This window comes from Hyla sarda, chromosome 3 (assembly GCF_029499605.1).
Source record: "Hyla sarda isolate aHylSar1 chromosome 3, aHylSar1.hap1, whole genome shotgun sequence".
NCBI classification, from domain to species: Eukaryota; Metazoa; Chordata; class Amphibia; order Anura; family Hylidae; genus Hyla; species Hyla sarda.
The window spans coordinates 252,822,282-252,850,227 of NC_079191.1; the positions used below are offsets into that span (position 1 = coordinate 252,822,282).

Sequence of the window (27,946 nt, forward strand, 5' to 3'; positions counted from 1 at the left end):
CTGAGTGCGGGCACTGCGATTAAGCCCCGCCCCCCTCCTCCCAGCTGTATACGGGAACCGTATTTAACAAAATGTGGTGTGAACCCAGCCTAAATGACGGAATACTTTTACTGTACTCACTATAGAGTGTAATTACCTATAAAACATGATAATAAGCGACATTACAGTAGAATCTCCCAGTGCTGTTTAATCACTCATCCCTCCCCTGTATCATTTCATGCCCTGTTTATACCCTGTGTAGTTAAGGGGGAATGAAATAGCATAGGGGGATCAAGAGGAAATTATGTGGCACAGCGGGTAATAAGGGGGGGGGGGTGATTTGGCACAGGGAATAAAGTGGCACAGGGGATCAGGGAAGGAGGGGGGTGAATGATGTGGCCGACGGACGTACAGAACCACTGTTTAAACAGCCGTCTTGTGCTTCTGTGCTGGGGCTTCTCCAGGGGGGTGCCACAGGGGCCTGGGCCCCCTACTGGGGTATTGACTGTACCCCTGACGCTGGCCCTGTGTACAAGGTAGGACCAGCACATAAGCCTGGTTGTCTCCAGCAAAATTAAACGGTCAACCATGTTTTTGTGTACAGTGAAAAATGTGGGCTTATGGTCAGTTTTTTCTTACTAAGTGAATGGAAAAGGATTAAGCTGTAGGGTATATGGCAGCGTCCATTTTTAGCATCAGTTCAACGTGTTTTTAGAAAAAAACTAAGACAAAAGCGTAGTATGAACCTAGCCTTACTTGGAGTACTTGTTTCTATGCCTTAATATAACTGACATGTTTTTTATGCTTAACCCCTTAAGGACCAGGCCATTTTACACCTTAGGACCCGGCCATTTTTTGAACATTTGACCACTGTCACTTTAAAACATTAATAACTCTGGAACGCTTTTAGTTATCATTCTGATTCCGAGATTGTTTTTTTCGTGACATATTCTACTTTAACATAGTGGTAACATTTTGTGGTAACTCGCATCCTTTCTTGGTGAATAATCCCCAAATTTGATGAAAAATTTGAAAATTTAGCATTTTTCTAACTTTGAAGCTCTCTGTTTGTAATTAAAATAGATATTCCAAATATTGTTTTATTTTATTCACATATACAATATGTCTACTTTATGTTTTAATCATAAAATTGACGTGTTTTTACTTTTGGAAGACCTCAGAGGGCTTCAAAGTTCAGCAGCAATTTTCCAATTTTTCACAAAATTTTCAAACTCACTATTTTTCAGGGACCAGTTCAGGTTTGAAGTGGATTTGAAGGGTCTTCATATTAGAAATGCCCCATAAAAGACCCCATTATAAAAACTGCACCCCCAAAGTATTCAAAATGACATTCAGTCAGCATTTTAACCCTTTAGGTGTTTCACAGGAATAGCAGCAAAGTGAAGGAGAAAATTCAAAATCTTCATTTTTTCCACTCGCATGTTCTTGTAGACCCAGTTTTTGAATTTTTGCAAGGGGTAAAAGGAGAAAAATCTTCCTAAAATTTGTAACCCAATTTCTCTCGAGAAAGGAAATACCTCATATGTCTATGTAAAGTGTTCGTCGGGCGCAGTAGAGGGCTCAGAAGGGAAGGAGCGACAAGGGGATTTTGGAGAGTACATTTTTCAGAAATGGTTTTTGGGGGGCATGTTGCATTTAGGAAGCCCCTATGGTGCCAGGACAGCAAAATAACCCCCACATGGCATACCATTTTGGAAACTAGACCCCTTGAGGAACGTAATAAGGGGTACAGTGAGCACTTACTCCCACTGGTGTCTGTCAGATCTTTGGAACAGTGGGCTGTACAAAATTTTTAATTTGCACAGCCCACTGTTCCAAAGATCTGTCAGACACCAGTGGGGTGTAAATTCTCACTGCACCCCTCATTACATTCCATGAGGGGTGTAGTTTCCGAAATGGGGTCACATGTGTTTTTTTTTTTTTTTTTTTTTTTTTTTTTTTTTTGCGTTTGTCAAAACTGCTGTAACAATCAGCCACCCCTGTGCAAATCACCTCAAATGTACATGGCGCACTCTCCCTTCTGGGCCTTGTTGTGCGCCCCCAGAGCACTTTGCTCCCACATATGGGGTATCTCCGTAGTCGGGAGAAATTGCATTACAAATTTTGGGGGGCTTTTTTCCCTTTTACCTCTTGTCAAAATGAAAAGTATAAAGCAATACCAGCATGTTATTGTAAAAAATTTTTTTTTTACTCTAACATGCTGGTGTAGACCCCAACTTCCCCTTTTCATAAGGGGTGAAAGGAGAATAAGCCCCCCAAAATTTTAGGCAATTTCTCCCGAGTACGGCGATACCCCATATGTGGCCCTAAACTGTTGCCTTGAAATACGACAGGGCTCTGAAGTGAGAGCGCCATGCGCATTTGAGGCCTGAATTAGTGATTTGCATAGGGGTGGACATAGGGGTATTCTACGCCAGCGATTCCCAAACAGGGTGCCTCCAGCTGTTGCAAAACTCCCAGCATGCTTGGACAGTAAACGGCTGTCCGGCAATACTGGAAGTTGTTGTTTTGCAACAGCTGGAGGCTCCATTTTGGAAACAGTGGCGTACCAGGCGTTTTTCATTTTTATTGGGGAGGGGGGCTGTGTAGGGGTATATGTAGTGTTTTTTTACTTATTTTATTTTGTGTTAGTGTAGTGCAGTGTAGTGTTTTTAGGGTACAGTCACACGGGCAGGGGATTACAGCGAGTTTCCCGCTGCGAGTTTGAGCTGCCGCGCAAAATTTGCTGCATCGCAAACTTGCAGCCTGATACTCACTGTAAGCCACCTGCCCATGTGAATGTACCCTGTAGATTCACAAGGGGGGGACCTCCAGCTGTTGCAAAACTACAACTCCCAGCATGCACGGTCTATCAGTGCATGCTGGTAGTTATAGTTTTGCAACAGCTGGAGGCACACGGGTTGGGAAACACTGAGTTAGGAAACAGACAATGTTTCCCAACCAGTGTGCCTCCAGTTGTTGCAAAACCACAACTCCCAGATAGCCGAAGGGCATATTGGGAGTAGTGGTTACGCAACAGCTGGAGGAGAACAGTTTGGGGACCACTGTGTAGTGGTGTCCAAGCTGTAGCCCTCCAGATGCTGCAAATCTACAACTCCCAGTATGCCAAAACTGTCCAGGCATGCTGGGAGTTGTAGTTCTGCAACATCTGAAGGGCCAGATGTTACAGAACTACAACTCCCAGCATGCCTGGACAGTAAGGGCATGCTGAGGATGTGTAGTTTTGCAACATCTGTAAGGGCACAGTGGTCTCCAAACTGTGTACCTCCAGATGTTGCAAAACTGCAACTCCCAGCATGCCCAGACGCCAAGGGCCCGACTGCAGCTGAAGAGGAACTCTCCTGTCGCCGCCGCCGCCTTCTTCATCGCCGGGATCTGGGTCTTCAAGGACGAGGTAAGTACCGGGGCCGGGCCGGGCCCCAGCACTCCCCCGCCGCGTCCTCTGGTCTTCCTCCCGTCCTCTCCGGACTTCGCGGGGCAAGGCGGGAGGAAGTAACCGCCCCCCCCCCTGCGATTGGTCGGTTAGCTAACCGATGAATCGCAGGGGATAGGAGGAGGTGGCAGGCTTGCCACCTAGCTCCTATACTTCAGCATGGTCCTGGCTTTCTGTTACAGCCGGAATCATGCAAAATTACCGGGCGGTCGGTATCTCCACAGATCGCAGGGGCGATTTCCCTAGCGATTTGAGGCGATCGCCGACATGGGGGGGGCCTACATGGCCCCCATCGGCGTTTTCCCTGGATGCCTGCTGAAGCATTTCTGCTATACGGGTTCTGCTGTATATGCTATTCAGTGTTTGCTTTCTGCTATACGGGTTCTGCTGTATATGCTATTCAGTGTCGGCTCTGCTATACGGGTTCTGCTGTATATGCTATTCAGTGTCTGCTTTCTGCTATACGGGTTCTGCTGTATATGCTATTCAGTGTCGGCTCTGCTATACGGGTTCTGCTGTATATGCTATTCAGTGTCTGCTCTCTGCTATACGGGTTCTGCTGTATATGCTATTCAGTGTCTGCTCTCTGCTATACAGGTTCTGCTGTATATGCTATTCAGTGTCTGCTCTCTGCTATACGGGTTCTGCTGTATATGCTATTCACTGTCGGCTCTCTGCTATACGGGTTCTGCTGTATATGCTATTCAGTGTCTGCTTTCTGCTATACGGGTTCTGCTGTATATGCTATTCACTGTCGGCTCTCTGCTATACGGGTTCTGCTGTATATGCTATTCAGTGTCGGCTTTCTGCTATACGGGTTCTGTTGTACATGCTATTCAGTGTCGGCTCTCTGCTATACAGGTTCTGCTGTATATGCTATTCAGTGTCTGCTCTCTGCTATACGGGTTCTGCTGTATATGCTATTCAGTGTCTGCTTTCTGCTATACGGGTTCTACTGTATATGCTATTCAGTGTCTGCTCCCTGCTATACGGGTTCTGCTGTATATGCTATTCAGTGTCTGCTCTCTGCTATACGGGTTCTACTGTATATGCTATTCAGTGTCTGCTCTCTGCTATACGGGTTCTGCTGTATATGCTATTCAGTGTCGGCTCTCTGCTATACGGGTTCTGCTGTATATGCTATTCAGTGTCTGCTCCCTGCTATACGGGTTCTGCTGTATATGCTATTCAGTGTCTGCTTTCTGCTATACGGGTTCTGCTGTATATGCTATTCGGTGTCGGCTCTCTGCTATACGGGTTCTGCTGTATATGCTATTCAGTGTCGGCTCTCTGCTATACGGGTTCTGCTGTATATGCTATTCAGTGTCGGCTCTCTGCTATACGGGTTCTGCTGTATATGCTATTCAGTGTCTGCTCTCTGCTATACGGGTTCTGCTGTATATGCTATTCAGTGTCGGCTTTCTGCTATACGGGTTCTGCTGTATATGCTATTCAGTGTCGGCTCTCTGCTATACGGGTTCTGCTGTATATGCTATTCAGTGTCGGCTCCCTGCTATACGGGTTCTGCTGTACATGGTATTCAGTGTCGGCTCTCTGCTATACGGGTTCTGCTGTATATGCTATTCAGTGTCTGCTTTCTGCTATACGGGTTCTACTGTATATGCTATTCAGTGTCGGCTCTGCTATACGGGTTCTGCTGTATATGCTATTCAGTGTCTGCTTTCTGCTATACGGGTTCTGCTGTATATGCTATTCAGTGTCGGCTCTGCTATACGGGTTCTGCTGTATATGCTATTCAGTGTCTGCTTTCTGCTATACGGGTTCTGCTGTATATGCTATTCAGTGTCGGCTCTGCTATACGGGTTCTGCTGTATATGCTATTCAGTGTCTGCTCTCTGCTATACAGGTTCTGCTGTATATGCTATTCAGTGTCTGCTCTCTGCTATACGGGTTCTGCTGTATATGCTATTCACTGTCGGCTCTCTGCTATACGGGTTCTGCTGTATATGCTATTCAGTGTCGGCTTTCTGCTATACGGGTTCTGCTGTATATGCTATTCAGTGTCTGCTTTCTGCTATACGGGTTCTGCTGTATATGCTATTCAGTGTCTGCTCTCTGCTATACGGGTTCTGCTGTATATGCTATTCAGTGTCGGCTTTCTGCTATACGGGTTCTGCTGTATATGCTATTCAGTGTTTGCTTTCTGCTATACGGGTTCTGCTGTATATGCTATTCGGTGTCGGCTCTCTGGTATACGGGTTCTGTTGTACATGCTATTCAGTGTCGGCTCTCTGCTATATAGGTTCTGCTGTATATGCTATTCAGTGTCGGCTTTCTGCTATACGGGTTCTGCTGTATATGCTATTCAGTGTCGGCTCTGCTATACGGGTTCTGCTGTATATGCTATTCAGTGTCTGCTCTCTGCTATACAGGTTCTGCTGTATATGCTATTCAGTGTCTGCTCTCTGCTATACAGGTTCTGCTGTATATGCTATTCAGTGTCTGCTTTCTGCTATACGGGTTCTGCTGTATATGCTATTCACTGTCGGCTCTCTGCTATACGGGTTCTGCTGTATATGCTATTCAGTGTCGGCTTTCTGCTATACGGGTTCTGCTGTATATGCTATTCAGTGTTTGCTTTCTGCTATACGGGTTCTGCTGTATATGCTATTCGGTGTCGGCTCTCTGGTATACGGGTTCTGTTGTACATGCTATTCAGTGTCGGCTCTCTGCTATACAGGTTCTGCTGTATATGCTATTCAGTGTCGGCTTTCTGCTATACGGGTTCTGCTGTATATGCTATTCAGTGTCGGCTTTCTGCTATACGGGTTCTGCTGTATATGCTATTCAGTGTCGGCTTTCTGCTATACGGGTTCTGTTGTACATGCTATTCAGTGTCGGCTCTCTGCTATACAGGTTCTTCTGTATATGCTATTCAGTGTCTGCTTTCTGCTATACGGGTTCTACTGTATATGCTATTCAGTGTCTGCTCTCTGCTATACGGGTTCTGCTGTATATGCTATTCAGTGTCGGCTCTCTGCTATACGGGTTCTGCTGTATATGCTATTCAGTGTTTGCTTTCTGCTATACGGGTTCTGCTGTATATGCTATTCGGTGTCGGCTCTCTGGTATACGGGTTCTGTTGTACATGCTATTCAGTGTCGGCTCTCTGCTATACAGGTTCTGCTGTATATGCTATTCAGTGTCGGCTTTCTGCTATACGGGTTCTGCTGTATATGCTATTCAGTGTCGGCTTTCTGCTATACGGGTTCTGCTGTATATGCTATTCAGTGTCGGCTTTCTGCTATACGGGTTCTGTTGTACATGCTATTCAGTGTCGGCTCTCTGCTATACGGGTTCTGCTGTATATGCTATTCAGTGTCTGCTTTCTGCTATACGGGTTCTACTGTATATGCTATTCAGTGTCTGCTCTCTGCTATACGGGTTCTGCTGTATATGCTATTCAGTGTCGGCTCTCTGCTATACGGGTTCTGCTGTATATGCTATTCAGTGTCGGCTTTCTGCTATACGGGTTCTGCTGTATATGCTATTCAGTGTCGGCTTTCTGCTATACGGGTTCTGCTGTATATGCTATTCAGTGTCTGCTCTCTGCTATATGGGTTCTGCTGTATATGCTATTCAGTGTCGGCTCTCTGCTATACGGGTTCTGCTGTATATGCTATTCAGTGTCTGCTCTCTGCTATACGGGTTCTGCTGTATATGCTATTCAGTGTCTGCTTTCTGCTATACGGGTTCTACTGTATATGCTATTCAATGTCTGCTCTCTGCTATACGGGTTCTGCTGTATATGCTATTCAGTGTCGGCTCTCTGCTATACGGGTTCTGCTGTATATGCTATTGTGTCGGCTCTCTGCTATACGGGTTCTGCTGTATATGCTATTCAGTGTCGGCTTTCTGCTATACGGGTTCTGCTGTATATGCTATTCAGTGTCGGCTTTCTGCTATACGGGTTCTGCTGTATATGCTATTCAGTGTCGGCTCTCTGCTATACGGGTTCTGCTGTATATGCTATTCAGTGTCGGCTCTGCTATACAGGTTCTGCTGTATATGCTATTCAGTGTCGGCTTTCTGCTATACGGGTTCTGCTGTATATGCTATTCCGTGTCGGCTCTCTGCTATACGGGTTCTGCTGTATATGCTATTCCGTGTCGGCTCTCTGCTATACGGGTTCTGCTGTATATGCTATTCAGTGTCGGCTCTCTGCTATACGGGTTCTGCTGTATATGCTATTCAGTGTCGGCTTTCTGCTATACGGGTTCTGCTGTATATGCTATTCCGTGTATGCTTTCTGCTATACGGGTTCTGCTGTATATGCTATTGTGTCGGCTCTCTGCTATACGGGTTCTGCTGTATATGCTATTCCGTGTCGGCTCTCTGCTATAAGGGTTCTGCTGTATATGCTATTCCGTGTCGGCTCTCTGCTATACGGGTTCTGCTGTATATGCTATTCCGTGTCGGCTCTGCTATACGGGTTCTGCTGTATATGCTATTCCGTGTCGGCTCTGCTATACGGGTTCTGCTGTATATGCTATTGTGTCGGCTCTCTGCTATACGGGTTCTGCTGTATATGCTATTCCGTGTCGGCTCTGCTATACGGGTTCTGCTGTATATGCTATTGTGTCGGCTCTCTGCTATACGGGTTCTGCTGTATATGCTATTCCGTGTCAGCTCTCTGCTATACAGACTCTGTAGCGCATGTGGAAGTTTCACAATTTCGACCCTGCTATACAATGCTGTGTAGCATGTGCTCTGCTATGCGGCAGGAAATTTCGTCTGAAGGAGAACCGTCTGAGGCATGATGGTGTTTTGGATAAAGGAGTTTTGGATGAGGGAGGAGGGAGTTGTGGCCGAAGGATGACAGCGATTGGTGTGAGGGAGGAGGCAGGACGCTGTTTCGCCTGATGGAGGACAGAGTTGCGGCTGAAGACTGACTATGTCCTAAAATGGAGGCCGTATACCTGGTCCCTGTCTGCACTTAAGAAAATTCTGCTTGGCTCGCTGGCTGAGGGGGGGGGGGGGGTGTTGGATTAAAACCTCTGATGATCACATGGGTGCAGGGTTCGTCCCCCAAACCCACCTCTAGTAACTGTGCTGTTTGGACTGTGTGTACCTGTGAGTCTATCACATGACATTAATCTTCTGGAAGTAAACAATGTAGGGTCCCATTAATTTATATAGTCTTTATATATTGAAATGTAATACCCCTTTAAAAAAGAGATATCATGTACAAAAGCGTATCCTCTATCCACAGGATAAGTTTTAGATTGCGGGGAGTCCGACTGCTGGGACTCCCCATGATCTGTATGGGTACTCGGCTCTTCCCGGGTGAGCTTTGATTGGTTGCTATGGGCAACAAGGACTAGTCTGATCTGGCCAGGATTCAGGGTGAAGTTTTATTATAATAAAAGTTATTCTGGCAGCTCACCTGCATGTTATGGGCTCACAAATGAGGCAATACAATAAACAATATAGAATACAGTGGGAGATTCATATAAACAAATTTTTATTCAAATTTTGTCACAAACCTGGTGAATTAATGGGAATCTGTCAACACATCTGCATGCTATGAGCTGACAGATAATGGGGCAATAAAATGGACAGTACATTTTGTAAAGCTGTTGGCCTTTTCAGAATTCATAAAATCCTGTTTTTGTCCTAGGTTCAATAGTCAAAGAGGCGGGGCTAAGCTTCTGAAGTGCCACAGGAACACCTACCTCCTGACTGTCCCTTTCTCTACTGCTCTGCAATGATTGACATGCAGGGCTTGGCTTACAGCGCCAATTCAAGTGCCTGCACCATGCATACTAATAAGGGGCAGACACAGGAATGTGCTGAATGAGCCTGGTCACTGTGTGTGCGCGCACGGTACAGGCATGTGATCTGTATACAGGGCTACATGCTGTAAGCTGAGCTCTGTACATCAATCATGGTAGAGCGGGGAGTGCTGCAGCCATTCAGCACCTTGGCCCTGCCTCGTTGACTCTTAAAATCATGTTTTTTTTCCTTGGGCTTATGAAAAGGCCAACAAACTTAAAAAATGCAGCATTCATTTTATTGCCTCCATAGCATGCAGATGGGCTGCCAGATGTACATTAATTCACCAAGGGGCTGTAGAAAAAGAAAAACTGAAATCAGGCAAAAAATGTCCTCACCTTTTCTATGTATTATATACAAGTTGAAGGACAAGGATACAGGTGCTTCAACAAGGTTATCTGCTAGAGAATCAGGACACAGCTGCTTTTAAAGGGTTAATTTGAATCTCTCACTACATGCAGAGCATCACACAGGAAAGTGAGACTTCAATGCTGCCTTTGGAGAGCCTGACTCCTGTCTCCCTGAGGCCCTATTCACACAGCGGAATGTCCATCCGGAAAACTTCTGCAGACGCTGGCACTAGGACTGCTGGGAAATGCACAGTCTCCATAGACTGCAATGCATCTTCATGCAGAAAGACTAGACATGTCTGAATCAGAGTTTCTGCAGTAGATTTATTTTTTTTGCCGTGGAAATCCAGCCGTGTGCATGGTGCAGCAGTATCCCATGGAAAACAATTGGGGGGAGATTTATCAAAACCTGTCCAGGGGAAAAGTTGCCCATAGCAACCAATCAGCTCACTTCTTTCATTTTTAACAAGGCCTCTGCAAAATGAAAGAAGCAATCTGATTGGTTGCTATAGGGGCAACGAGACAACTTTTCCTTTGCACAGGTTTTGATAAATCTCCCTTTTGGAGTCTACTGCAATAGAATTTCTAAGCTGAATTTTTCATCCAGATTCCACTTGGCAATTCTGCTGTGTTAATGAGGCCTTAAAAGGGGTACTCCGCCCCTAAACATCTTATCTCAGGGGTCCCGCCGCTGGGGACCCCTGCGATCTCTTCTGCAGCTCCTTAGTCATCTGCAGCACGGAGCCAAAGTTTGCTCCGTGCCTGATGACTCACTATACAGGAGCCGGCGGTTCGTGATGTCGCGGCCCCACTCCCCCGTGACATCATGCCCTGCCCCCTAATGCAAGTGTGTGGGAGGGGGTGTGGTCATTGCCACACCCCCTTCCATAGACTTGCATTAAGGGGGTGGGGCATGACATCACAAACCGCCGGCCCCTGTATCGTGAGTCATCAGGGACGGAGCAAACTTTGGCTCCGTGCTGCAGATGACTAGGGGGCTGCAGGAGAGATTGCGGGGTTCCACAGTGGTGGGACCCCCACGATCAGATATCTTATCCCCTATCCATGTATAGGGGATAAAATGTCTAGGGGCGAAGTACCCATTTAAAGGGCCAGAGCTTTTTATTAATAAAATAGAGACCTAATTCTGTAGTGTCAAAAGGGGTTTTAGTCATCTATGAATTCATGTTGTTTCCCAGGAGGTGATAGTTCAAAGCCATTGTTGAGAGTGGATGTATGGGTTACATGATGACTTTTTCTTTTAGCCTGACCATTGTGGGTTACAAAGCACAAAACCTGGCTCAGTGGTCCTTGGATCTTGAAAACAAAATTCAAAAACTGAATTTTACTTTTCTTTTTCCAGATTTTCTCCACTAATGTCCAAATGAGTCCTTCTGACTATCTTAATGGCCCAAAGGTATGCATCTAAAAAGAGCAATGGCTCGTATTCCCTCACCTTATGCATTTAACAGCCGCCAAGTCATAATGGACACTAAGCGAAACCTTTCTACTGGAAATACTGGGCTCCCTCTTGAATTCTACATGGTAAAATGGAAAGTAGTGGCTAGTGCAGTGTTTCCCAACAGGGTGCCTCCAAAACTACAACTCTCAGCATGCCTGGACAGCCGAAGTCTTCTACCCAGCTCTCCTAGACTCCTGAATCAGACTGGACCCTGATTTGGTAGTGCAGGGTTTTCCAACTAGCATGCCTCCAGCTGTTGCAAAAGTACAACTCCCAGCATGCCCGCACAGCCAAAGGCTTTCCGGGCATGCTGGTAGTTGTGGTTTTGCAACAGCTGGAGGCACCCTGGTTGGAAACATTGGGCTAGTAACAGGGAGAAGGGCTATACTAGGCCATAGTAATGGTAAGAAGGTCCATAAAGCACAATATTATTCTAAAAAGAGGCCAGATAATTCTGTTCCCTGCCACTTTTCGTAGCCAGTGTGGTCGCAAGAAAGAAGACTCTGCTGTCTATTTCTCTGACACAGGACCCCTGATGTGTAGTTTTACACGTTGTAAAATTGGGGATTTTCCTAGTCCCTTATGACGGAAAATATAGATTTTATTAAAGACAGGAGGCGAACATTTTGCATACTCTTCTTTTACTACTCAGGTGTTAGCAGCAAGGTATAATCACAAGGTACATAGAAAAAAACGTTACATATGCAAATAAGGTGTGTCAGGTAACCAATCAGGTGCTAGCATAGGTGATAAGAGACAAGGTAACATACAATACTTCCTCTTCTTTGATGTCACAGTATAACGATATAGTATAGCATAAACCTAAAACATAACAGGAAAAAACACTAAAGTCCACTTGTTGGTAAACAAGAAAAATATATATAGATGGAGTAAAGTCCACACAAAAATTTTTTCGTTCTTGAGGTTGGAAATCACGTGGAGGAAAAGTTCCTTTGAGCGATGGACTGGAGCAACTTTATGAACTGGAAACAAGTCCTAGAAGATGTAGGTAGCCAAGTGTTCTGTTGACTCGAAGATAATTGTCAAACCAAAAGTTACACTGAAAGAACAAAGATAATATAATAATAATAAAGGGAAGGGATAAAGGGAGGGAAAATGTTCGCCTCCTGTCTTTAATAAAATCTATATTTTCCGTCATAAGGGACTAGGAAAATCCCCAATTTTATTACAAGACTGGAGGCTCCATTTTGCAAGTTTAAAGCTATAGAAAGGAAACTTGAATAAAAATATGACAGGATATATACAAGTTTAAACAATTGCCATAGAAACATGCGAGTCTGGTCTGAAATAAAAGGTTTTAAAAGTTGATTCGGAACTCCAATTGGCGGCTTTAAGAATATCCGAAAGGGATACCCCTGATTGTTTCAGCTTAGTGGACATGGCTCCTCTGGAGGAGTGGGCTTTAAAGATAGAAATGTCAATACCTGCCAATTGCATAATCTGCTTCATCCATCTGGCCAAAGAAGGGGATGAAACAGGACGGTAAGGTTTACAGAAGGAAATGAGTAATTGAGTGTCAGAAGGGTTACGGAAAGATTGTGTTCTTTGTTCGTAAGCCTGTAGGCATGAAACTACACAGAGATGTGTCTGTTGAGGGAAAGATGGATAGAATACTGAATGAAGAGAAGTTTTAGTACGTCTGTATATAGAAAAACGAACACCATCAGGTAAGAACTGTCTGTGAGATATATCTAAGGCTCTGACATCCGAAATTCGTTTAAGGGATATCAAGCAAAGGAGGGCCGTTAATTTAAAAGATAGTACTTTTAATGTAAGGGAATGGTTATCACCTAAGGAATTCAAATATTGCAAGAGAATATTCACATCCCAGGTAGACTGGTATCTGGGTAATGGTGGACGTCTGAATTTTATGCCTTTTAGTAATTTACAAATTAAGGGATGTTTACCCACAGATATATAATTAATAGGAGCGTGGTAGAAGGAAATGGCTGATCTATAGACGTTTATGGTACGGTAAGCTTTTCCCGTATCAAAAGATGAAGATAAAAAATTTATAATATGATTTAAAGGTGCATGTACGGGATCCAAACCCCGTTGCATGCACCAACCAGACCAAATTTTCCAGGCTGATCTGTAAGCAGATCTGGTACCTGGAGCCCAGGCGTCTGAGAGGATTTCTCTAGATGAGTTAGAAAGTCCGAAACCCGGGTCTGGTGACCCGAAACACACCAGGCTATCAACAGAAGATTGTTGGATGTTATGAGAGGATGAGGGTTCCCTAGAGAATCCCGAAGTAGGAAAGGATGAGAAGGGAGTAAGCGAGGGAAATCGATAAGCATTTCCAGAATCTGAGGGAACCAAGATTGTGTTGGCCACCAAGGAGTGATGAGAGTTACTGTTGATTTCTGAGATTTTATGAGAAGGAGAACTCTCGGAATCAGGATAAAGGGAGGAAATGCATAAAGGTTCTCCAAGGGCCAATGTTGGAGGAGGGCATCTATGCCCTCTGCCTCCGGATCGGGACGCCAGCTGTAAAAGCGATGAATCTGTCGATTCAATCGGGATGCAAAGAGGTCTAGGAGGAAAGGACCCCACAAGGAATTGATGCGATTGAATATCTGAGGATCCAATTGCCAATCGCTGGAATCCGTAAGGAAACGGGAGTTCCAGTCCGCGATGATATTGGAAAGACCTGGTAAGTATTCTGCCTTGATGGTGATGTTTCTGTGAAGACAGTAGTGCCAAAGATCTTTGGCGATGTTGGCCAGAAGAAAAGATTTCGTACCACCAAGTTTGTTGATATACTGTACTGCGGAGATATTGTCCATCCGTAAGAGGATGCAACAATCTGATCTGTTCTTCGCAAAGCTCTTGAGAGCGAAGAACCCTGCCAGTAATTCCAAACAGTTGATGTGGAATAGAGATTCTTCTGGAGACCATTTTCCTCCTGTTGAAGAGGATCCGCATCGGGCCCCCCAACCTGAACGACTGGCATCTGATTCTATAATCAGATCTGGAACAGAATTGAAGATAGTCTTTCCATTCCAAACTTGAAGATGTTTTAGCCACCAAAGAAGTTCTTCTTTGGTATCTAGAGTTAGGGCTATTTCGTCTGAATATCCTAAGCCGTTTCGAAGATGATGCGCTTTTAGACGTTGGAGAGCTCGATAATGAAGCGGGGCTGGGAAAATTGCTTGGATTGAAGCAGAAAGGAGACCCACTACCCGGGCTATGGAACGAAGAGAGACTGTTTGTTTGTTTAGGATGGAATAAATTTCCCTCCGAATGGTCTTCATCCTCCTGGAAGGGAGGCTGAGTAGGGCAGATTGGGTGTTTATCATGAACCCCAAAAATTCTACCTCCTTGGAGGGAGCAAGGATGGATTTTTCCGTGTTGATAATAAAGCCCAGATTGGAGAGAAGAGATAGAGTCCATTGAATGTGGAGTCGAATTAGAGATAAAGATTGGGCCATAAGAAGTATATCGTCCAGATATATAATCAGACGGACTCCACGTGCTCTTAGAACTGCCACGACTGGTTTGAGTAGCTTTGTAAAGCACCATGGGGCCGAGGATAGGCCGAATGGTAGGCAGGTGAACTGCCATCTTTGATCCTTCCATAAAAATTGGAGGTATGGTTGAGATTCGTGATGTATTGGAACTGTGAGGTATGCATCCTTGAGATCTATTTTCGCTAGCCAGTCGTCTGGTAATAGCAGATCTCTCAAAAGGTGGATGCCCTCCATCTTGAAATGTTGATAGATCACATAATTGTTTAAATTTTTTAGATTTATGACAGGTCTGTATCCCCCGTCCTTCTTTTTCACTAGAAAAAGGTTGCTCAGGAAACCCTGAGAATGTAAGGGTACCTGAATGATTGCATTTTTGGAAATCAACTCCTTGATTTCTGTCTCTATAAGGGATTTGTTCTCCTCTGAGAAATGAATTGGTTGTGGAATTGAACATTGAATTGGAGTTTGGACAAATTCTATCTGATAACCTAGGATTGAGTTTAGGACCCAAGGGTCGGATGTTACCATGGCCCAAGTATGGGAAAAATATGCAATCCTTCCTCCTAATGGAAGTGGGGAAGAAAACATCGGATAAGGACTTACCGTTGTTGGGTCTGGATCTGGGGTATCCGCGGTGACCTCTGGCTCTCCATGGTCTTCCTCTTGTGGGGAAGAAGGGACTGGGTTGATAGGCAGGGGCAGGATTCTGGAACCTGTCTGGTCTTGGGGGGGCACGATTATATTGTCTCTCCTGAGACTGGCGGCTGGGAAAATTGCCCCTTCTTTTCCCAGCCCTGGGTAAAACCCGAGGTTGAAAAACCTTCTTGAGGGAAGATTGGGCTTTATTTAGTGATGAAAAGAGAGACACATATTTATTTATCTCTTTGATGAAGTCATCACCGAAGAGGAGTCCATCAGTGGGGGAATCCGGTTCTGTTGTAGCTAAGTTAATTAATTGTGGATCCAATTTTAAAAGGATGGACCTCTTGCGTTCAGTGCAGATGGTAGTGTTAATGCCACCAAAAATGCATAGGGCCCTTTGAGCCCAGCCTTTTAGGACCTCTAAATTCACTGGGTTACCCGAGGTATTGGCTTCCTCTGTGAGGTCTAAAATTTTTGCCAGTGGGCCAAGTAGGTCCAAAAATCTGTCTTGGATCGTCCTGAAGGACCGATCTACTCCTTTTTTGGGGTTTTTACCCGTATTATTAAGGTATTTAACCAGTGGAGGATCGATCTCTGGAGTAATGGATAGTTTGTTAGGGATACTAGGTCGTGGGCATTCTGCCCGTAGTCTGTTGCGGGTAGCCTTATCAATGGGTTTCCTTACCCAAAGGTTCAAAAATTGGGATACCTGGGGTTGAGGTTCCCATTCCCCAGAACGGGGGTGTTTAAGTAGACTGGGGTCAAAGTACGGAGTACCCGCACTGTCCATAATAACTGACTTGGGGATCTCAGTTGTTACTGGAGATTCCTCATTCTCAGAGATGTCCTCATACTCGGAATCTGAATACCCCTCAGAAATCTCCCCTTCCTCAGATGAGGATTGGTCAGGGGAAGTGTTGTAAGAGTCCGGTTTCTCTCTACGGGATGCTCTCTTAACCCGGCTGTCATGTTTCTCCTCCCGGGTGGAGGGTATGGGATGCGACTTTTTAGCATCAGTATATCTGCTCTTTGTAGTAGCAGGACAAGGGACCTGATCCTTAGTCACTCTAGACTTTTTATAAGATTTTGAAGGACCGGTAGTGGGCATAGGCCGTTTATGGGAGGCCTTCCCAGATTTCCCCCATCCTTTGGCTAGTTTGGATGTGGAATCCTCCGCGGACCAAAATTGATCCGACGGGGTAGATGGTCCAGCTTTGGGGGATTTTTGGTAATTAGGATGGGACATGACCAAGGCTACTGATTGAGCCACAATTTCAGGTATGCTGGACATTGCATTTTGAACCGACAGGTTCACCATAGATTGTATGGCGTTGCCATCCATAATTTGAAAATTACAATTGGACCCCATATCCTTAGATGTATCCTCGTCAGCCATATTGTAGTATATATATATACTGAATGATATGGAGAATATATATGGGGAATTATATATGTATAGATTAAATTATATATATATATATATATATATATATATATATATGACACAAGGAGTAAACCTATTTCTCCTATCCAATTCGCAATATTGGATGGTAAATACCGGTTTTTACCAGTAGGTGGCGTCACAGGCTAAGAATGACTGAGAAGCACTAGCTAATGCTGACGCGGCCGTCTCCGGAGTAACCAAGTTCTGACTGACAGGAATTTCAGTCACAGAACGTGAGGTGAAAGAGCGCGAAGCTGAGGACCAGCTCACGTGATATCACTAGAAGTCCGGCGGTGCCAAGACCAGCGATACCGAGGGGAAGATTAATGGGTATTTTCTTGAAAGAGGAGTGTATAAGAAACGGAGATAAGAGTGAGGAAGCGAAAGTAAGATAAACCCAGGGGAAAGCTTGGGAAAGTGTATATATGTTATATCTGGTGATAAGAGGATAATGGAACGGACGGCAGTATTGGTATGGTGACAAAAAGGTGATGAAAAACTGTAGAATGTATATATATATATGTATGATAATACTCACAATATATATATAGTGTGAATTAATGTGAGAAAAAACGTTATAAAAGTATATGAGACAAGAGCAAAATTGATGAATACTTAACTTGTGAGCGGAGCAGCAAAGAAGAGGAAGTATTGTATGTTACCTTGTCTCTTATCACCTATGCTAGCACCTGATTGGTTACCTGACACACCTTATTTGCATATGTAACGTTTTTTTCTATGTACCTTGTGATTATACCTTGCTGCTAACACCTGAGTAGTAAAAGAAGAGTATGCAAAATGGAGCCTCCAGTCTTGTAATAAAATCCTCCTTTTTCTCATCTTATTTTCTTTAACATAAAAGGGTACTCCGGGCAAAATAAGTCTATTATCTGAAGCTATGTATATGTGTAATATATACTCCAGTTAGCAAAAAGTAATGCCTTCCTGTGGTTTTCATAGTACTCCCTCACCCCAAGTTGTGTAGCTGAGGATTTGTTTTTCTCTTTATTACTGTGTTGTCCTGTCATGTCCCCCTGCTCGCCCTCACTTTAGGGAAATTATGCTTCACATCAGCGCAGGGGATTTGGCTTGCTTCTGGAGAGACTGGTAAGCAGAAATAACAGCAACTGGAGATACTTTTTTTTTTTTTTTTTTTTCATTTGTATTGTCCAAAAAAAAAAAAAAACCAATAGTAGTTAAAGGGGTAGTCCCCTGCCCCAGCACTCGGAACATTTTGTTCCAAACACTGGGTGCAGACGGCGGGGGTTGTGACGTCATGACCACGCCCCTCATGACGTCACGCTCCCTCAATGCAAGTATGTGGGAGGGGACGTGTGACATAACGAGGGGTGTGTACATCACGTCACGCCGCCAGCACCCAGCATTCTAAATGAACGTCTGGTGCTGCACAGAGATCGCACAGAGTCCTGCAAAGTAAATGTATGCATGTGGGGAATAGACGTGGTCGTGATTTTATGTGCACTTTTTGTAAAAAGTTGCATGATTTACGTGCAAACAGCTATCAAAAGTGCAACCATTAAAAAGTGACTGTGCAGAGCACTTATTGGATGCTGTTTTAGTCTGCGCCAAATTTACCAAATGACGTGCGCCAGATCAGCCCACGAGAACCAGATAACAAAAGAGGCAATTACGTTTGATAAATTCCCACCAGAGACTACAACCAGTGTTCCCGGCAACAGACTGGTATCTCAATGGTGAAGTGGCTTATCTATGTTCAGAGTTTTTTTTTTTTTTTTTTTCCAACAAAATGTTTTTTCTTTTTTTTACTGCTTTTGTACCTACATGGGTAATTATGCGGTTTGTTATAATGTTTAAACAGCCTTGTCTTAGACTAGCTGTTCCCCACCTGCCTAACAACTGTAATAGAGGTCACCACATTCATATTCACACTGATTCAAACACTTCTGTACCAAAGTCCCATCTGATAACCTGAATTGAAAGCAGTATAGAGTAGAGCCCTTCATGGGACTCCCACTCCTGCTGGATATGACTGTAACCGTCTGCTCCCGCTCAGTGTGTGTAATCCCACCTGCTTCTGCAAACATTTTGGCACAGCTTTTAGAAATAGTCCACCCGCCTTGTGGCATTTCGGAGGTATTCGGGATTTTGCGGGACCCACTGTATTTTCTGTGACCGCCCACAACAACCTCATTACTGCCTGCAGGTTTTTTATTTGGTCCTGTTGGATACCAATCCTGTTGCAGTATAGAGCATTCTGATGCAGTATAGAGCATTCTGATGTTTTCAATTTGGGTCTCTAGACCTGTGGTGAGGGCAGGACAGTGGTTGTCTGTATAACGTATGTGTCAATGTGGCCTAAGGGAAATAAAGCAGGTGGTTGTAACTATTACCCACCAGCACCTGCATGCTGTATGAGAACATAGACTGACTGGAGGATGATGATTATTAATAATATATGTTTTATGCCTTTTAGGGAAACAAAAAACTGATACGGCAACTGATATGCAAAAAAAAAAAAAAAAAAAAAAATATGTGAATGTAGCCTTAGACTATTCAGTTACTTCTGTGGCTTAATGAACAATTGTCATCACATTTTTAGGCCTTGTACCCAGTATGGAAAGGGAATTCTGTGGTTGTATTCTTGATGGAAGAATAAGCTGTTCTTTTGTGCATTTCCTTCTAAATATACTTTAAACTGATGGTGAAGTCCAGGTCAAATGATTCTTTTCTCAATATTTTACAGCTGGAGACCAAAGGAATGGAGACTTTTAGAAATGGAGAAACCTTTCCTGAATCCCCTAATTCCACTGCAGATTCCAAGAAACTGGGTAAGTTAATTTGAGCGAGAACGCAAGAATTTGAAGTTTGGGCGCATTATGGGAAGGTGTTGCAGAGATATGTAGGCATGGATTTACTACTAGAACAGTTGAAATTATCACATTTTTAAGATTACTGGACAACATGTACAAAAAAAATAATAATTTTTAAGTGAGCACCGTCTTAATCAAAATTTTTGACATGTTAAATGACAGTAACGCTAGGTTCACACTACAGAATTTCTGGCTGGACAAAATCTGTCTGGAGATTCCAAGTGTGGCCAACACTGACTGAATCTGTAGGCGATAGGACCGTGCGGACATTGCCATCCCCTTAGAAAGCAATGTCTGTGGCAGGGATTTTGCCTAAAGAATGAGCCAGCTCCATCTAAAATTCCGTAGTGTTAACCTAACTCAGAAATTTTTTAAAAATATGTATTGTTAGAGGCTGCACTTATGCCCCAGATAATGAACCTCATGATAGAGCTATCAAATAAAAAAGGGTGGTTTTCTTGGAACACAAAGAAAACCTGAGGAGGCTTTCTTGGTGTTCCAAGGAAACCATCCTTTGTTGTTTGGTAGTGTGAAACTAGCCTAATGCTTTAAAGTAGCAGCAGAGAACGCTGTGGTCAGACTGGAGAGAACTACACAACTTCCTCTGTAGTATGCAGCAGCTGATATATACTGGAAGGATTAAGATTTCTCGTTCGGATCCATTGGGGGGACACAGAGACCGTGGGTATATGCTGCTGAAACTAGGCATCAACAAAGTCTGCCCCTGCCAGCAGGATATACTCCGCCTACAGGCTCTGAGCTATCCGTTTTAGTGTCCGTTGGAGGCAGTCACAATACTGGAGTTCTCCAGACCTGGTCTTTTATTTTCTTATTTTTTAGTTTAGGGACATGTATTTAGATTTTTTTTTTCTCCCTTTTATTTCTCTCTTTTTAGGTGGGGGTTCAGGAACATAGCACTCACTGTTCTCCCACTTGCGAAGAAGGGGCACAAGCATCCAGTTATGCAACGTCAACCCCCTTCTCGCCACTGGTCAGCACCTGGGGTTGCACCTTTGCGTCCAGGTCCTGTCTCAGCCCGGCATGATGCAGGTGTATAATAACTGGCTGAAGATTTCACTAGGTACGTTTTTTTCCCCGGGGGAAGGTGAGTATTTTTTTCCCTTTTTCTTCTCCCCCTTTTTTATTTTTATTTTTTATTTTTTTTTGTTACCAGAAATTATCGTTTATTCAGGGATTTCAACCTCTGTAGTCCCTCTGTTTTGGGCCCACTCCTCTTTATTCATTCTGGGGACGGTTTATGCTCGGCCATTCTGAAGTCAGGACAGAAGCAGTGGCGCAAAGGGCATATTTACTGTATTTCGGCAGCCTCTGGGGCCAACTTTATTCACTGGGGCATTTTTTACAGCCCCGCATTCCTCCGGCAGCTGCGCCTTGCGTGCACAGCCGGCATCATCTTCGCTTCAGCGTCTGGAGCGTCAGGGTTTTGTTTCCATGTCTGCAGTTTTTCTTCACTTCGGCCTCCCTCCAAGTGAGGTGACCGGAGCGCAGGGGGTCTTTAATTAAGGCTGCGGCCTAATCCTTAGGTTTAGCCCTCACCGCACAGAGTGCCGGCTCTTCACACCACAGTCTGCTTCTCCTCTCCATCTAAGGGACACAGACACATGGGTGAGACTGCTCCATTTTCTGTTTGCTTGCACCTATGTCCGAACCCAGAACAAACAAACTTTCCTCAGTGGATATGCAAGACTCTTAATTTCACATCCCCATTTTTCCGGCACATCAGCGCTTTCTCCACTTCGCTGTTCCGGAGGGCCATTTTCAGTTTGTGGCCCTTCCTTTTGGCCTGGCCACGGTCCCAAGGGTCTTCACCAAGGTTCTGGTGGCAGTGATCGCCATCCTGCAAGCCCGGGGTGTATCCGCGATACCCCTACCTGGACGACCTCCTGTTCAAGGCTCCGACTAGGGCCCAGAATCTGAAGAGTCTCCTCTCTTCAGACCTTGTCCCAGTTTTCAGGGATTGGACGGTCCAGGGCAGTTGGCCCTCCCAGGAAGCTCTCCTCCCCATCAACATCCTGGAACTTTGTGCAATTTACCTTTTTTGCCTCTCTTATTGGGAGCGCCTTCTCCAGGACCGTCCTGTTCGTGTCCAGACAACTTCACGGCTGTGGCATGTCAATCGCCTGGGTGGCACTTTAAGCCCCACAGCGGTGACCGAGGGATCTAGGATTCTTCTCTGGGCGGAACTCAGAGTTCCCTCCATCTCAGCGATTCACATCCCAGGGGTTGAAAATTGGGATGTGGACTTCCTCATTCGCTCCTAGGCCGACCCCGGCGAGTGGTCTCTTCATCCAGAGGTGTTAGCGGAGATCTGCAACCTCTGGGGCACTCCGGACGTGGACCTCTTTGCGTCCTGCCACAAACAGAAAGTTCCCTGCTTCGTTGCGAAGTCCTGAGATCCTCTGGTAGCTGTAGACACCTTAGGGATCCCCTGGTCGCACTTCGTCCTCCCCAATTTCTTCCCTCCTCTTACTCTCCTTCTCAGGGTCCTGAGGAGACTCAAAGCGGAGGGTGTCCCCGCCATTCTTGTGGCTCCAGACTGCCCCAGGCGTGCGTGGTACGCTGACCTTGTTCGCCTAGCGGCCGACGTACCACTGCGCCTCCCAGTTCGTCCCGACCTGCTCTCAGGGTCCTCTTTGCCATCTCAATTTACTGTCGCTGCATTTGACAGCGTGGCAGTTGAAACTGCAGTTCTGAGGACCAGGGGTTCCCTCCCCAGGTGATCAGCACAATAATCAAGGCATGCAAGCCTTCCTCTGGGAAGATTTATCACCGTACTTGGCGGTCCTACTTTCAATGGTGTGAATCACAATCCTTCTCCCCAGTTGTGTTCTCCCTTCCACGCCTTCTTTCCTTTTTACTGTCTGGGCTGGAACAATGCTTGGCTCTCAGTTCCCTTAAGGGTCAGGTGTCTGCTCTCTCTTTTCTCTTTCAATGTTTCCTGGTGTCCGACACTCACATCCACACTTTTCTGCAGGGTGTTGCTCATGCGGCTCCTCCGTACAGATCCCCTACTACCCCGTGGGATCTGAATTTGGTTCTCAGTGCCTTGCAGGGTACTCCTTTCGAACCTCTCCGGGACATTTCTCTTTGTATCCTTTCCTGGAAGGTAGCCTTCCTCTTGCGGTCACTTCCATTAGAGTTTGGGAGCTGGCGGCTCTTTCCTGCCGTTCCCCCTACTGCCGTTCCCCCTACCTGGTTTTGCACCAGGACAAAGTTGTTTTCCGTCCAGTCCCATCCTTTTTGCCTAAGGTGGTCTCAGCCTTTCACCTTAATGAGGATATAGTCCTCCCGTCCTTTTGTCCAGCTCCATCCCATCCTAGGGAACTTTATGGTCTTGATGTGGTACGAGCCGTTCGGATTTACCTTTCAGTCACCTCATCCTTTCACCAGTGTGACTCTTTCTTTGTGCTTAGGGAGGGTCGTTGTAAGGGATTTCCTGCTTCAAGCTGACCATTTCGAGGTGGATCCGTTCTGCCATCTCGGAAGCTTACCGCTGCAAAGGGAAGACTCCTCCTTTCTGGGTCTCAGCTCATTCCACTTGTTCCGTCGGGGCTTCCTGGGCTCTCCGCAACAGGGCTTCGGCCTTGCAAGTCTGTAAGGCGGCCACCTGGTTGTACTTGCACACGTTTACAAAATGTTACCAGGTGCATACCTTTGCGTCCGCTGACTCTGGTTTGGGTTGCAAGGTGTTGCTGTGGCCTAACCTTCCACCTGAGTTGCTTGAGTTTTCTCCCACCCCAGGGACTGCTTTGGTACGTCCCGCGGTCTCTGTGTCCGCCCCCAATGGAGCCGAACGAGAAAAGTAGATTTTTATGCTAACGGTAAAATCTTTGTCGGAGGATCCATTGGGGGACACAGCACCCACCCATTTGTTCTGGTGTCCTTGGTTCAGTTTGGTTATTTTTCTGTCTGTGGTTTCCTCGGACAGTTGCTGTTTTTTCTTTCCCTTTCGGTTCTCTCCTACTGCTTTGGGACTAAACTTTTTAGGGGTTTATATACGTAATTTTAATATTATACCCAATAAATTGCTATTTTAACTTTAAGTCATACCGCAGTTTAATATTTTTAGATTTTTCATGATGGGGAACAGAGGCTAGCCCAATTCTGACAGTTTTTTTGAGCTATTTGTATTATAGGGACTAAACTGATAGCTCAGTCTGTAGGTGGGGCATATCCTGCTGGGTGGGGCCGACTTTCTTTTTGTTGCCTAGTGTCAGCAGAATATACCCACGGTCTGTGTCCCCCAATGGCTCCTCCGAGAAAGAGATTTTACAGTAAGCATAATTTTTTTTTTTTTTTTAAATAGGAGTAATTAAAAAATCTGTATGACTTCATGCCACCAATTGAAAAAATGTTTTCCCTCCGGAGTACCCCTTTAAAAGGCTATTCTCAGACATTAGCAAGTCATTATTTTCAAACAATGGGTTTTCCATTGTCAGCTACTGGTTGTCCTAATCAATAGCATTTTGTTTTGCAGACCAGCAACTTGTGCAGTACACAACATATCCACTTATGGCTTTCCTGGATGGTGATTCTAGCCCTTTTGTATCAGAGACACAGACGAGCAAAACAAATGAAACGGACAATCTTTTGGAATCTAGCCTGGACTGTGAGCCGACACAAAGCAAACTATTGCGGCTAGAGCCTCTGACTGAAGCAGAAGCCAATGAAGCTACCCTGTTTTATTTATGTGAACTTGCCCCAGCACCCCTGGACAGTGACATGCTGGACACCTAAAGTGCTGGGATACCACACACCTGTATATATTCATCAAAATGATGAACTATTTATTTAAGTATCATTTTGGTACTGTTCTCTTCTTTTTGGTGTTTTTTCTTTTTCCAGACACTGGGATTTCACATTTTGTTTATGCACAATAGCAACCAATTTTAGTCAAAGACAATGTTTTATAATCCAAAGTTTATTTTTTGCTCAAATTGTAGGTTAGATCCTGCGCTCCATTATACCATTTTGCTTTCATATGTAATGTGTATATACCCTGCTCTATGGTGTCAAAGGTTAATCTGCCGCAAGCACTTACAACAAGACTGCACCCCAATAACATTATGCACCTTGCATTCTGTCTTGGTAAGCATCACTATATGATGTGCAGTGTGCCTTGTATTAAATCAGCGGTTCCGGAGCAGGAGTGTATATCTATATAAACACTATGTTGGAATTATATACTGTTTAAGAATAATTATGGAAAGTGCAAGAAAATGTGAGCTAGGAACTAAAGTGCCTGTCCTTTTAGTGTGCTTTGAACAGCAATTTTTATTTCAAGGGACCAATGAATCTCACTGTTATGTAAACCCATTCATGCACTACTTACAGAAGGTGGCTTAATATGGCAGTGAATTATTTTACCTAAATAAACAGACTTGTCCATGATTTCCTTGGACTGTTTTACTTAATATCCTACCAATACAAACACAAACTGACCACTATTCAATAGTAGAGATAACAAACTCGGCACTGCTTCCTTAATTGTTAGCACCTGACATCCAATGCCTCTGCTGGCTCAACCACGTCTGATGGTGCTCACTGGTAATAGCAAAGTCCAATGCAAACAATCCGTAGAAAAGAGAAAAGAAAACCAGGGTAACTCACCAAATACGTAAACTTCAAGCTTCTTTATTGATCCATGAAGGGTATAAACAGTGCAAGACACGGGTGGACAAAAAACAGGGGGACGTTTGTTCGGGGCTACAGTGCCGTTTCGCAAGATATGCTTCAACTGGCCCACATCGTCTTCCAGCCGGAAACACATTTAAATATCCCTCCCCTCCGTTGCCATAGAAATGAGCCAAACAAAATGTAAGTGCAATTAAAAATGTTAAAAACAACTGTGTGATACACCTAAGATTTTCATTTATGTTAATAATGCACTGAGCTCAGTACGTTCATTGAGACCTAAAGGCCCCATTGCTTCCAACCGAAGAATCCATTTCGTTTCATTTCTTAACAGTATTTCTTCTCTATTTTTCCCAGCAACACCATGTTCGATCCTTTCAAGTCCGGCAAAACGGAATCCATATTTTTCTCTAGAATGAAATTCATTAATATGTTGAATAAATCTAGTGGCTCCGATGCCGGTCCTGAGGGATCGAACATGTTCGCGGATTCTGTGAAATAAGGGCCTTTTTGTCTTCCCAATATAAAATAATTTACATTTACATACCAATGCGTAAACCACATGAGAGGATCTGCATGTAATACATTGTTTCACATTAATAGTATTACCTGCTAATTCTACAATTCTACATTTCATATTTAGAGAGCAAAATGAACATGAACCGCAAGTAAAATTCCCTTTTGGGCGTAATTCAGACAGCCAATTCTGTCCCGATGCGTTTTTTCAATAAATCTCCAACTGTTCTAGTTTTTCTATATGTAACAATCGGTTTTTCATTAGTAATTACTGCTATGTCAGCATCTTCTTGTAAAATATACCAATTATTCGTTATTGCTTTTTTCACTACATTATTAATAGGAGTATTTGAAAAAGAAAAAACGCAACGTTTGTTATTTTTTCTGTCTTTCGTTTTCAGCAAAACCTCTCTTGGTATTCGATCTATTTTCTTTCTTGCATCTAAAATTAAATTAAGAGGATAACCTCTCTGTTCCAATCGATACTGTAAGTCATCTGCCTGTTTTTGAAACAGTATGGGACTGCTATTAATTCGTTTTAGTCTGACTAGCTGACTGTATGGGATACTATTTTTAACCTGGGGGGGATGGGATGATTGATAATGTAACAATGAATTTTTGGCAATCGATTTTCTAAAACCAGATGTCACTATATTGCTATCCACTATCTATCTGTACATCTAGAAATTCAAGATGTTGATCTCCAAATACATATGTAAAAAACATGTTAACTCCATTCACTTGGTTAAGATACTCAACAAAGGCAGCAAATTCATCCTGTGAACCATCCCAAATAATAATGAGGTCGTCCACATATCTGAGAAAAAGTTTAATTTTACCAATAAAGGGGTTCTTGGATGTGAACACCCACTTGTCTTCCAACATGGAGAGGAAAATATTGGCATAAGCACATGAGGTGGGAGACCCCATGGCTGTACCATGTGTCTGTCTATACCAATCCCCTCCATATTGGAAGACATTATTACTCAACACGAATGTAAGGGCTTCAGTAACAAATTCAATAAAGTCAGGTGACTTGCCTGTTTTTTCCGTAGGATAGTGGTCATAGCCTCCACACCCGAATCCAAAGGGATTCGGGTGTATAGGCTCTCCACATCCACGGAACACAGTTTTAAACCAGGTTGCCAATGGAAATTATTCAAAATTTTAATTAAATCTCCGGTGTCCCTGAGATAAGAAGGTAATTCTCTCAATAGAGGCGACACTAACCAATCAACATAACTGGACAAATATTCAGTCGGTGACCCAATCCCAGAGACAATAGGACGCCCCGGGGGCTGGGTCACCGACTTATGGACCTTAGGCAAAATATACCAAGAGGGTTTTTTAATGTTCCTAGGGAGGAGACGTTCAGCACTTTTTCTACTGATAACCCCTTTTTCATGAAATTTCCGAAGTAACGATCTCAAGTTGTTGATTATTTGTGGACAGGGATCTTTTTTTAATTTACAGTAGGTGTTCTCATCTCCTAACTGTCTAAGAGCCTCTGTGTTATAGTCAGTAGTTTTCCACAGAACAACCCCCCCACCCTTATCAGCCTTGGTAACAACAATATATTCCCTTTTTCTTAATTTATCTAGGGCTATTTGTTCTCTATCTAAGATGTTGCTCTGGACCTTCGGGTAAATGAGGGCTTTAACTTCTTTTAGAACTGACTTCTGGAATATATCAAGTGGACTCCCAGGTGTAACAGGAGGATTAAACAAAGAGGGATTACCTCCTGAAAAAAACTTATCACTAGTACTATCTGTTCTATCAGACACCTGATCACTAATATCAGCAAGGTACGTGACTAATTCCCGCTCCTCATCATTAAATTCACTAGGTACACAAAACCCTAAGGGCCCTATTTTACAGCTAGTTTCACCTTCGAGTAAGATTTCATTTTTATTTTCATTATTTACTGCAGAAAAAACTTTTTTTTAAATTTAATTTACGGACACCCTTGAATAAGTCCTCTTGGAACTGGACATAGTCGAATTTTTCTCTAAGACCAAAGTTCAATCCTTTGTTCAATAATGAGATCGTGTCCTCATCCAACTTTTCATCCGTGAGGTTCACTACTATATTTTCAGGAATTACTTGCGCCAAGTTACATTCTTGCGTTTGGGTACGCGTTTTCTCAAAATTCTTTCTTTGATTTTCCTCTCCCTCTTCGGGTTCTGGGTCCAAAGGGATTCCGGCAGCTTTTTGTTTGATGTTCCCTGCGTCTCCAGTCGACTCTGTCGAACCACTGCTGTCTGTGTCAGTTGTCATAAAATCCGAACTTTTATTTTTATTC

The 27,946-nt window shown here is 44.1% G+C and overlaps 1 protein-coding gene across 2 annotated transcripts in view; it reads left to right on the forward strand.

The window, feature by feature from the left end:
* LOC130362267 (heat shock factor protein 2-like) overlaps nt 1–24,885 on the forward strand; it is a 51,082-nt gene extending 26,197 nt beyond the window's left edge. For both annotated transcript variants that reach the window (XM_056566453.1, XM_056566454.1), the window contains exons 11-12: nt 19,347–19,431; nt 23,972–24,885. In XM_056566453.1, coding sequence (XP_056422428.1) covers nt 19,347–19,431; nt 23,972–24,231 — 345 coding nt within the window. In that variant the 3' untranslated portion in view covers nt 24,232–24,885. The remainder of the gene's footprint in view (nt 1–19,346; nt 19,432–23,971) is intronic.
* Nucleotides 24,886–27,946: the final 3,061 nt, after the last annotated feature.